At 38.2% G+C, this 12,039-nt stretch overlaps 1 protein-coding gene across 1 annotated transcript in view; it reads left to right on the forward strand.

Moving 5' to 3' along the window:
• The first annotated feature begins 1,492 nt into the window (after positions 1-1,492).
• Positions 1,493-12,039, forward strand: part of LOC149232192 (cysteine-rich receptor-like protein kinase 2) — a 29,153-nt gene continuing 18,606 nt past the window's right edge. The window contains exon 1 of the mRNA XM_089381859.1: positions 1,493-2,429. Within this exon, the coding sequence (XP_089237985.1) occupies positions 1,505-2,429 (925 nt within the window). The 5' untranslated portion in view covers positions 1,493-1,504. The remainder of the gene's footprint in view (positions 2,430-12,039) is intronic.

Raw genomic sequence — 12,039 nt, forward strand, 5'->3', positions numbered from 1 at the left:
GGTTAAACAAATAGGAGAAGACATCATGTGGATGTTAATAGTGTCATTTTAATATGGTGCGTAAAAGTTAAAGAATGGCTTAATAAAATCCATCATAATTGGATTAAATAAATAAGAGAAGACACAAAAGAGTTAGATAACATTTTTGTTTTTATTAGAATAATATTAGCTTATTTATTTATAATTTTTTTAATTTTATTTTTTAAAATTTTTTATAAAATTATTATTTTTATTTTATCTCAAGTTTTTAACGAGATATTAATCTCTCCGAGTTTGCTGTTCGAGCAAGGCAGAGGTGATGGGATACAAGAAGTTGAAGTTCATGAATATGATAAGTACACCATTAAAATAAAAATAAAGATATACAATAGATTCTGAATACGATTGAAAATGAAAATGAAACAAAACGTTTTGATCGTTGCATTAACATCTTCAACAAATTATGTACCAATTATGAGAAATTTGTAATCATGCCCACAATTTGTCGGAATGTTTTGCTTACAGCATTATTCACTTTTAAACATTTTCAACGAAGAATGGCAATAATTATGAGAAATTTTTAAGCAACAGTCGAATTTTTAAGAAATTCCATCCGTGTATGAACTTTTAACTTCGGACTCTTCCCGCGAGATGACAGCGAATCATAGAAGTGAACCTTCGAAATTTGACTCACTAACACCATGTGGCTCAAGCAATGCTTACGTGAACATGCACGATGCTTCAATTTCATGATCAGATTCACCCACTCTCTGTGCCACTTCATAACTGCTGGTAGGTTTTTCAACTTCATGATCAGATTCACCGACCCTCTGTGCCACTTTAGAACTTCTGGTCAACGTCGATAATTTTTTTTTTTTTTTTCAAATGTAATTGTGGTTACTGAGCTTCTTTTGAAAATGTGTTCTTATCGTATAAATAATTTAAATGGTTTAAAAAACTTTCCATTAAGGACGCACAATTTTTTTAAATCAAATTTATAATTTCAATGTATTTTTACTAGTGTTTGTAGAAAATTAATTAGCGAACATGTTTAAAAAGCCGAAACTTATAAAATGTAGCAGTCTAATCATTGAAAGTTTTTGTCCTTTAGTGATAATCCAATCAGACAAGTTTGGCCAGATTTTAATCGTTTAAAACTCAGGTCTAAATATATAGATAGATTCAGTGCCTTGAAAAGTTGGATTTTTAAAAGAGAAGTTCACTCAAATAATTGAGTAAAGCCTGTTTTATCCCAAGATTCTTCAATAAAATATGTGGGACTAGATCTAAATATATAGATAGATTCAGTGCCTTGAAAAGTTAGATTTTTAAAGGAGAAGTTCACTCAAATAATTGAGTAAGGCCTGCTTTATTCCAAGAATCCTCAATAAAATATGTGGGTCATTCCTGGCAGTGGAATGGTTGCACTGTCACTGTCAATAAAATATGTGGGTCATTCCTGGCAGTGACAGTGCAACCGTTCCACTTCATAGTCAATGAGAGAATATCCGCCCCTTACACCGGAATGCTTATCCCCGTTGAGAGGATTACAACAATCTGTGGGCTTGCTAGGGCTGAATCTACTAAATGTTTAGCAGCATCTGCCCTCGGCTGTTTTACATGGCGTTATGTTGAACCTCGGCAATACCCTTTTCATTTTTTGGGGATTCTGATAGCTTCATATTCCATGGTTCGTTCACAGTTAATCGGCGTGTTAGTTCTCTTCTGGGCAGTACTGACAGCCGCCGATCCAGAGGCTAAACTTCTGAACTCGGGATGTAGTACGGTCAAGAGTACCAACGTCACCCTTTTCAACAACAACTTGAATGCGGTGCTTGAAGCCCTACGTGCCAAGATTGTTTCTTCTGGTTTTGCTACCGCGGAGCAAGCAATTGGCACAGACCCAGTTGATGGACTGGCGCAGTGCAGAAAGGATAAAACCCCCTCCGATTGCCTCACATGTATTACCGTCGCAGAGAAGCAAATTCGCAACTGCTCCGCCGTGACTGGCGGCAGAGTTATTTATGATGGCTGTTTCTTGCGATACGAGAGCAACAATTTCTACGCCCAAGCCACGGGCCCTGGTAACACACAGTTCTGCGGTGCCACTAAGGTCAGGGGCGACAGTAATCAGTTTTCGGAAACGGCCCAAAATTTGATAGGCGATCTGATAACTGCGGCTCCGAAATCCACTGGCCTTTTTGCTGCGCAGCTCCGAAATACGAGTAAAGGGCCATCAAATAGTACCATCTATGCTCTTGCTTCGTGCCTGCAGTCTATTAATGAATCAGGGTGCAGCGAATGCCTGGGAATAGCAGAGGGCAATATCAGAAATTGTCTTCGTCAAACGGAGGGACGGGCTGTGGACGTTGGCTGCTATCTGCGATATGCCACGTATCCCTTTTTCTCGAGCAACGCCACCACGGATCTCACTGCCCTCTTATCTTCAGGTTCTGAACATTTCCGATCCCTTTAGTATCTTCCTTCTAGTCTGTTAGGACAAACTTTTACATTTGCCCGTTTCGGTTTGAAGTATGGAAATTACAGTACGATGGGTAGGAAGCTGCCATTTTTTATTTTGAATGAAGAGGATCTATTATTTTATTGATTATATGCATAATCAAAATATTATTTTATATACTCGTGCATTTAAAAAAAAAACTTTATATTACTTAGTCCATGGATAAGAGTATTCATTTAAAGTTTTTTTTAAATGTTATTATGTAGACATATATATTTTATATTTTATAATTTGTGAAAATAAATAATTTAATTTTAGCTGAATTTTTTTATTTAAAATAAAAGTAATCTAATTTATTGATAAAAAAAATTTTTTGTTTTAATTTAATTAAAAATTTAAATTTAAATTGTTTAATTTACAGAATTGTAATGTTTCTAAAATTTTCCAAATATAAATTTATTTATATATTTAAAATTATAATTTAAATAACGAACAATCACATTCTTTCTTAAAATAAAACATAGTGAAAAAAGATATTAGAGAAAACCACCAATCCACCTCACAAGAATAAATAACCAAAAATGATAGATCAACTTGTTGCACAGAAGAACAGAGCTTTCCCAGGCAATAGATTTGTGAGCCTACCTAATGTCGTGCGCAGTGAGCACAATAAACTAACGGGTGGTACCCAACTTCTCAGGCAGTAAGAGCCATATAGTGTGACACTTAGTTGTTCGTCTTTTTGTCCCACGTGCCCAGGGAAAAGTCTATTTTATTTATAAATTAGATTATGCATTTAAAATATATAATTTGTTGGATCAAAATTTATTATGGTTTAAAATATTTTAATTTAGAAAAAAAAAATAAATAAATTTGATATTTTAATAAATTTAAAAGTTTTAATATTAATTTATAAATAAATATTTTACAAAAATATTCAAATTTTTCTATTTAAAAAAATAATAATCAATTTATTTTAATTTTAAATATTTCTTCTTTTAAATATTTCTCTTATATTAAAACATGATTTTGATATATATTCGCCTAGTTAGATAATTAATTGATTCATAAATGTTAATACACATGACTTCATCAATTTTGAAAATAAATGTTAATTGATTTTTTTAGTATTAAAAAATTAAATATAATATTTTAAAAATTTAATTAAAAAAATTATAATAAATAAATCAATTTAATTTTTTATTTAAATATTTTTATATTTTTAAATAATTTTTTCTTTAATAAAAAAATAATTTGAAATAAATGTAAGATAAATATTTTTCGGATTAATCACATTATTAAGATTTGGATTTGGTGAGAATAAGGTGAAAAAATCATACAATTTTTATGAATAAATAGTAAGGGTGCATCATAGCCTAAGGTTCACTGTTGAAAACTAAAAGTTAAGCTTGGCTATGATGCATCTTTACCATTTATTCATGAAAATTGTATGATTTTTTCACCTTGTCCAAAGGATGAATCACATTAATTGACTTGAAACATGGATCAAATCTTATAATGTGATTAATCCAAAAGATATTTATCTACCATATAAATCTCAAAACCTCATATATCACCAAATAAATTCAATTTTTTATTTAAATAATTATTTTTAATAAAAATTATAATTTGAGATTAAAAACAAAAAGTGGCAGGCGCGGGCCCCACTGTTCCGCATTCTTGTCCATACCGCGTCGCACGGTTTTTTCTCTAAAGAACTACACCGCCATCCACGTGTAACAGTTGATATGTTTTGAACGGCGAAGGCGATGGCCACGCATACACCGTCCGTAAACCGTGTCGATTAAATTTTTAAACTTGCAGACCATTTGATTTTGAATAGGAGGAGGGATATTCTGAGTATAACAAATCTGAACTATGCACACGATTTTTAATATTTAAAAAATTAAAATTCTGGCAACCATATTTCCAAATAGGATGCCTATGGGCATGAAACATATATAACCAATCTAAATTTAGAAACCATTTATTTACAAATTCTCTGCAAACAACTACAATCTGCAAGTTCAAATCGAATTCTCGAAAACTTTGATAAAAATACAAACGACTAAAATCTACAAATTATAATGGAATTCTTGAAAAAAATGATAAAAATATCACAAAATAAGGACAAAGCAGCTTAAAATGTAGAAATCTTAGACGCTATTTGGATAACATTTATATGACTTCTAACCCATTTCATATATTTTTTATACATAATAAATTTATATGACACCAAGATAGATATAATCCAATTTTATTTGGATGAGCTGCCGAGTGGAGAGCACCAGTAAATTGAGTTATTCAAGTCCAGTTCAGATATGACTGAAGGTGGAAATGAATTTGATGAGCTGCCGAGTGGAGAGCACCAGTATTCTGCGACCAATATGGTAAGTCCTCTGCACCCCTCCAGTTGTTGCATCTCGTTATACTTCCAATAGAGTGGCTGGCGGAGGTTTGGTGCACGCGTCGGTGAATGGGATGGGCTCTAGTCTATCTTTCACAGATGTGTCCTCCCCTGTTTTGTTCCATCACCTCTGTAAGAACTTCCGCAATACAGGGGTTTCTGCATGGTTCATCTGGACGTGGCATGGTATTTTTATAATACTAGATTTAGCTTGACGCTTGGCTTCTCATAAGCGTCTCCCCAGTGACTCTTTTATTCTCTCTATTTTTCCTTTATCATACATCTGTCGAAGATTTGGATCTCCGGTTTTGTAACCTTCTGGCTTTGAGGCGGTGAGCCAGTCTGCCTCTAGAACACCTGTTTTCCCTGCTCTCCTTCCAGTGGCCTATTTTCTTCTTCTTTTGCTTATCCATACTTCTGGTCTCTGGGACTTACATACTGACACGACATAAGGAATCCCAAAGATGGGCTGTGGTGCTCTCCACTCGGTATCGCTCGAGGTAACAGGTTAGTTTTCAAAGCAACCCTCGTTTTATATTAAAATTTCCCACATATTATAGGATGCAGAGGAAATTTCTTTCGTTTTTGTTTTCTTCGGAACGACTAAGGCTTCCACAGATATGAGTCGTTCTTACACAAATGGGTTGATTATACATCTGTTCCACTTCATGAACACCGGCTCTATTGTTGGGTATTTTTAAATGGAGAAAATACAAAAAACCAAACATTCAAACACACAGAGGTAATGTTCTGTTCTCTGCCTCAGGATCTTTATGCACAGGGAAGCTTTTAAATAAAATTACTCAGAACAAAGTATTACACAGCCATAAAAACATTTTCTATTGCTTTAAAAAAAACTGTTACAAACTTCATCCTCTTTTACTGTGAGGGATTTTCCAAAAACAACATTCAACCAAAACTCTGTTTTCATGTGAGAAATTACTGTGCTGGGTTTACTGGTGTAAAACCCCTTTTTACATACACAGTAAAAATTTCATTACATTCACTTATATAAAGAAGAACACACTCCATGCGCTCTTTCACTTCTTGTTTTCCACTGCTGTGGATATTACAAAATCAACTTCTAAACATTCCTCTGTTTTTCAATGTTAGACAAACATTACATCCCTGTTCCAATACATCGCACTGCTGTGCACAAAATTTTCATGCGCTACCGCGCGCAGTCACAATACACACAAAACTTGCTGGAGCTCTGCGCAGCCACTACTCCATTACATTCTTTTCCCTTGCTCTCTCTTGCGCATACCGTACGCAGCCTCAGTGAGCATCACAAAAAATATACAACTCGCGCCACCATTTTCTTTATGCATTGCTGTACAAAACCACACATGGTTTTTGCTACTCCTCTATTTTACGATGCCTCACAAGACATTACATCCCTGTTCTCAAATTCCTTTCGCACTGCTGTGCGTTCAACATTTACCACAAAAATTACATACTCCACTACTGTGAAAATTACATAATCTTCTGTTTTACAATGGGGGCCAAAAACAATTACATCACCTGTTTCATATCTCGCACTGCTGTGCGTTTACAAAAATTTTGCTCCACCGAGCGCAGCCACCACTCTCGCTACCTTCGTCGTGCACAGGCACAAATACACCCATACATAAAAAAAACTACAGCCCTCACTTACATAACAATATATAAAAACATATATATATAAAAACTAAAACGTGCCCATGCCCATATTAAAGGGCCTTCACCAAACACTACGTAAAACATATATAAAAATATATATGGGACGTATGCCCATAACGAAATTTAAGGGCCACACCTAATTCACGTAGAAACATTAAAGGCCATGACTTTTCCTCCACGGCGGTCAAACCAAAAAGACAAACACTCCACGCAATGTGATTAATTTGCTGCCCGTATGCACCTTACGCGATCGACGACTGAGGACGTGCGAGGAGATCGGACGGCGGAGATTGATATCGGACCAGGTAATATGCGCCAACGATAACGCGCGAAATTTGACGTTGGCGCCTCCATAGTTTATCGGAGCCCAACAATACGGAAACCACCTTTATGCAAAAGTGGTGCGATATGCCTGAGCGGGTTTGCGGTTTTGTTCTGGCGGTTTTGGGTTGCTGCCGTATTGTCCACGTCCGCCTGCACGGTGTTGTGACCTGCAGTTGGAATTACCATTCCAACATCTATCTCGTCATGTTCTTGATCCTCATTCTGGAGAATGCATTGCTACTTATTGGTTCCATATTGGGGTCTGAATCATTGGGATGGTGGAAAGAATCATTAATTTTTTTAAGAAATATTTTATCTTTTCCGAACCATGCTCTGATTTTCGCTTCGGTTAGGACCTTTCTGGTGTGTATTTGAGATCTACTGTTGCTGGACAGTATTTGAGATCTACTGTTGCTGCATTGCATGTCCACATGTGTTTTTCCTCTTCACTGGGGAGTCCTCGCCTGATTTTTTCAGCGTCGGAAAATTTGAATTCTCCTTATCCGCCGATCGGTTGGTCAAGCCATTATGACAGACCATTCATTTCCACTGTCTAATTGATTATAGCCAGCCGCCAAAATCTCATTTCCATCACTTTTAGGTGCCTCTCCTTTTTATCTATTGTCAGGTAGGAAGGTTCAAATGACATGACTACCTGGTCATAGGCAGTCATTTCCCCCTCTTTCTCCCTGAGCCCATCTTATTCCGGACATATGTATCTAGGCTTTTCTGCCTCTATTGATCTTATTTCCTCTTTTTACTTAAGCCCTGCTGTACTTAGATTGTCAGAATATCTCTTGGGATCTACTCTCTGGGCTCTTTGATATCTTTTTCGGTCCTCCCTGATGGATTGTTCGTCTGACAACTCTGTGGCATCGTAGATGGTTCACGCCACCTTGGAGGTGGAGAAAACCCATGTCAGTCATGTATCCAAATCCAATTGGACTGCCACGTACGCTGACATTTATCCTTCTCTGTATGAGCAATCTGTTAAAGGTGGTGACCTTACCAAGCAATCGAGGCAGACACAATGTCGGTCGGTCAAGACTTCGCCTCTACCCAAATCCATTAATCTGGACGATCCTATTCTTATTGATAGAATCTCTAGTTTGCAAAAGCGGGCCTTGGTGGGACAATGGCACTTTCCATCCATGGAGGACTCCCACATCAGATCTTGGATAGCTACAAATTGGGCTCCCTTGCTTGATTATTCCCTGACTGTGGTCAGACTAATGAACCAGTGGTATAGCTTCCATTTCCTCCGGGACCGTGACTTGGAGATCATATTCTCTAAACCTTGGGTTCGAGATAGGAGTTTTTTGGCCCTCTACAGATGGAAAATTGGTTTCAACCCTCTCAGAAGTACTCCACAAAACAATTACATATGGCTGAAGTTACTTGGGCTACCTATTGAACTGTGGACCAAAGAATCTATGGAAAAAATTAGTAACGCCATTGGACGCTTCATTTATGTAGATCCAAAGTGCATTGGTGCTAAGGACAATAGGGTAGCTTGGATCCTCATTGAGAAGGACTATATGGGAGGCTTTCCAGAATCCATTGATTTATCATGGGGCTCGTCTAAGATTCAACAATGTTTAGACTTCTGGGGTGTCCCTTTTAGGTGTTCGGCATGCCACAAAACGGGACACCTTCTCCACCAATTTCCCCGTCGACCTGGCATAAAATTAAAAACTAAACATCATTTTGAGAAATTTACAGGTGCACCTAAGGAAGGAGATTTCTCAAGTCAAGATTTCCCCAATATCAATGAAGCATTCAAAGTCTCTTTTTTGCGTAAGACGTGGTCATCTTCTCCCCGGAGTTCTTCTCTGGTCGGACAGCACAGCATTCCTCGATCCCGATCTTTGTCAGTGGGACCATCCCATAAGGTACAGGGTAAAGCTGCTGGGCGCCGTCGGTCTCTCGCCTCACCTTCTCATCCCTCTTTGCCAACCGACGACCAGAACTCTCGCCTACTGACTTTCATATTACCATCTCCTCCTTTAGAACCGCTCCCGAACGCTGCCATCCCCTCACCCCTGCAGATCCATAAACCATTCATGGATGACCCTTCTTCTATCCAGCCGATATACATATCTTCACCCACGCTATCTCCTGCCCCTAATCTCCCTTCCATCTCTAATAGGATCCCTTTTTCTATCCCTCGGAACCTCAATCGTGATCCCAAAGGAAAAGCCATCTGTATGCCTTTCTCCCCTACTTTCTCCCTGGGATCCTCGGATGGAAACTCTTTCGAATACGATTTAGATTTGCTATTAAAAAAGACATCTCTAAATCTTCAACTTCTCACCATTCATAACCCTGACCGCCCTCCCTCTCTGGTTATCAGTCCAACCTCTGCCGGGAACATCACTGTCCGCCGGAAAGAGAACAGAGGAAGTCGTCACTTCAGAGGAAGAAAGGGTAGAATGGATCCGACAATCCGTGACCTATCCTTGATTGACATTCCTATATCTGTAGTTGCTTCTGACGATACCCTTTCTGTTGGGCCTCTTAGAGCAAGTCGGCTATCAGATGTTCAAAATGATTGACATTCTCTCTATGAACATTCGGGGTCTTAGAGCCGACCCCAAATTTCTGGCTCTAAAGGATCTTTTTCTTTCCTCGAATTCCAAAATGTTCTTAATCCAAGAAACAATGCATGACAGTTCTCAAACTATTTCATATTTTAGACGTATGCTTCCATCATGGAACATAGTTGCTACCAGCGTTGTCAGCTTGTCCGGTGGTCTGGCGGTTATATGGGATCCAAAATGGATTAAGGCGGTGGCTTTCAAATGTTTTGCAGGTATCCTTATGATGGCTTATATTCGTGGTTCTCCACATCCAATCCACATTCTGAACATATATGCGCCATATAAGAATCGATATCCATTTTGGGAAAATCTCATATCGTCAGAACTTCTCGACATAGATTCCTTAATTATCGGAGGTGATTTTAACAACACTCTTTATATAAATGAGACATGGGGCAATGGCAGGAAATTTGATCCGATCGGTCGCATGATTAGGGAGGCTATCATTCAAAACAATCTCATTGATGTTATTCCATCTTGTCGGGGGCCCACATGGGATAATGGGCGTTCAAACGATTCTTATTTGGCAAAAAGGCTTGACAGATTCCTCACTCATGAAAATATTATTGAAAGATTTGGTCTCCCTTCCATGAAAATCATCCCATCTTATATATCGGATCATAGACCCATTTTCATTCAATGGAAGCGCTGTGGATGTAGATTTGGATACCCCTTTAAATTCAACAGGACGTGGCTCACAGATGAAGGATTTAATCAGCTCATTATGGATTCTTGGCAACCACAGATCGGCCCGGATCAAGGACAGACTCAGTCATTCTTAGAATGTTTATCCATTCTTCGTTATAAAGTTAAGATGTGGCAGCGGGAGAAATCCGCAACCAACAGGAGGGACCTAAAGGTTATTGATAAGAAATTGGAATAGTTATCTTTCCAATTCAAAAATCCCACAATGCCCTCTAGTATCAGAAAAGAAATCTGGGACCTGGAGAAAAAGAAGCAATCGATTTTAACAAAGGAGGAGGCTACTTGGCGCCTGAAGAGTCGAGCCACTTGGCTCAGAGAAGGGGATAAAAACACTAAGTTTTTCCACAGATTTGCAAATAGAAGGCGGGAAGTGAACATGATCTGGGAAATCAAGGACGAAATCAGGAATTCTTTTACGTCCCAGGAGGCCATCGCGTGTGAAGCAGTAAAATATTTCAAAAAAGCCTATAGCAGGGACATTGGAAGCGGAATTGAAGATATTCTATGGGGTATCGATCTGTACCCCACTATGTATGACGATAACCTAAACGCTGCCCTTTTTTCTGAAGTCTCTGAAGATGAATTAGTGGAGACGATGAAATCCTTCCAGAAGGACAGATGCCCAGGTCCGGACGGCTGGTCAATCGATTTTTTTATCCACTTCATCGACTTATTCAAAAATGACATTCTCAATATGGTAGAGGAATCAAGACTAAACGGCTTCATCAGCAAAAGTGTCTCCTCCACTTACATTGCATTGATTCCTAAGAAGAAACTCTCCTCATCATTTTCCGATTATCGTCCTATCTCTTTATGCAATGTTTTGTATAAGATAATTTCTAAAATCATTGCATTACGCATGAGGAATGTTTTATCCATCCATTTGTCCAGAGAACAACACGGGTTTCTAAAGGAAAGGAACATCTTGGACGCGGTGGCTCTTACCCAAGAATGTTTACACTCCATTCACACTAGAAAGCTGGAGGCTGCTCTACTTAAAATTGACCTAAAAAAGGCTTACGACAGTGTGGACTGGGGCTTCATCCAGTGCCTTCTTGCAAAAATTGGACTTGATAACAGGTGCTCCAGATGGATTATGGCGTGTGTGACGGACGTCAATTATGTGGTTCTTATAAACGGCACTCCCACTCCTTTTTTTAAAGCGGCAAGGGGGCTCCGTCAAGGTTGCTCTTTGTCTCCCCTGATCTTTATTCTCATAATGGACTCACTGAGTCTCCATATCAAAAGGGCGATTCACTCAAAAAAATACAGGCCCCTTCCCATCTACAGAGGGACCCTCATTTCCCATAATTTATTTATCGATGATATTCTGCTAACTGCAATCCTGTGTAAAGAAACGTGGATTTGTTTACATGAATTATTGGGAAGGTTTCAAATGGCAACAGGCATGACTGTCAACGCTGGGAAATCATCTTTTCATGTCATTGATGTTAACGGGGATCTGATCACATTCCTCTCTCAGCTCTTTAACATTAAAGTAATCCCTCTACAAAATGGGCTCAAATACTTGGGGTTTTATTTGAAGTGTGCTGGATACCGAGTGACAGATTGGTCATGGATAACTGATCAGTTTTACAGGAAAATTGATGCATGGGAAAATAAATGCTTATCCAAAGGTGGACACGTTATTTTGTCTCAATCTGTTCTTGTGCAGACAATGGTATACTGGGCGCATCTTTATTATATTCCATCAGCAATCATTAGTAGTCTGAATAGGATGATGGCCAATTTCATATGGGGGGGCAACAAAGAACAGAGAAAATACCACCTATGTAAACTTGCCAAACTAGCCCGACCAAAAAAAATGGGCGGTTGGGGAATTTTGGATTTATCCCTTTTCAGGAAGGCTCTCCTATGTAAAACAATGTGGAAAGCAATCA

Source organism: Pinus tabuliformis, chromosome J (assembly GCF_031772625.1).
Source record: "Pinus tabuliformis cultivar Carrire ecotype Pingquan chromosome J, CPIR1, whole genome shotgun sequence".
In the NCBI taxonomy this organism is placed as follows: domain Eukaryota; kingdom Viridiplantae; phylum Streptophyta; class Pinopsida; order Pinales; family Pinaceae; genus Pinus; species Pinus tabuliformis.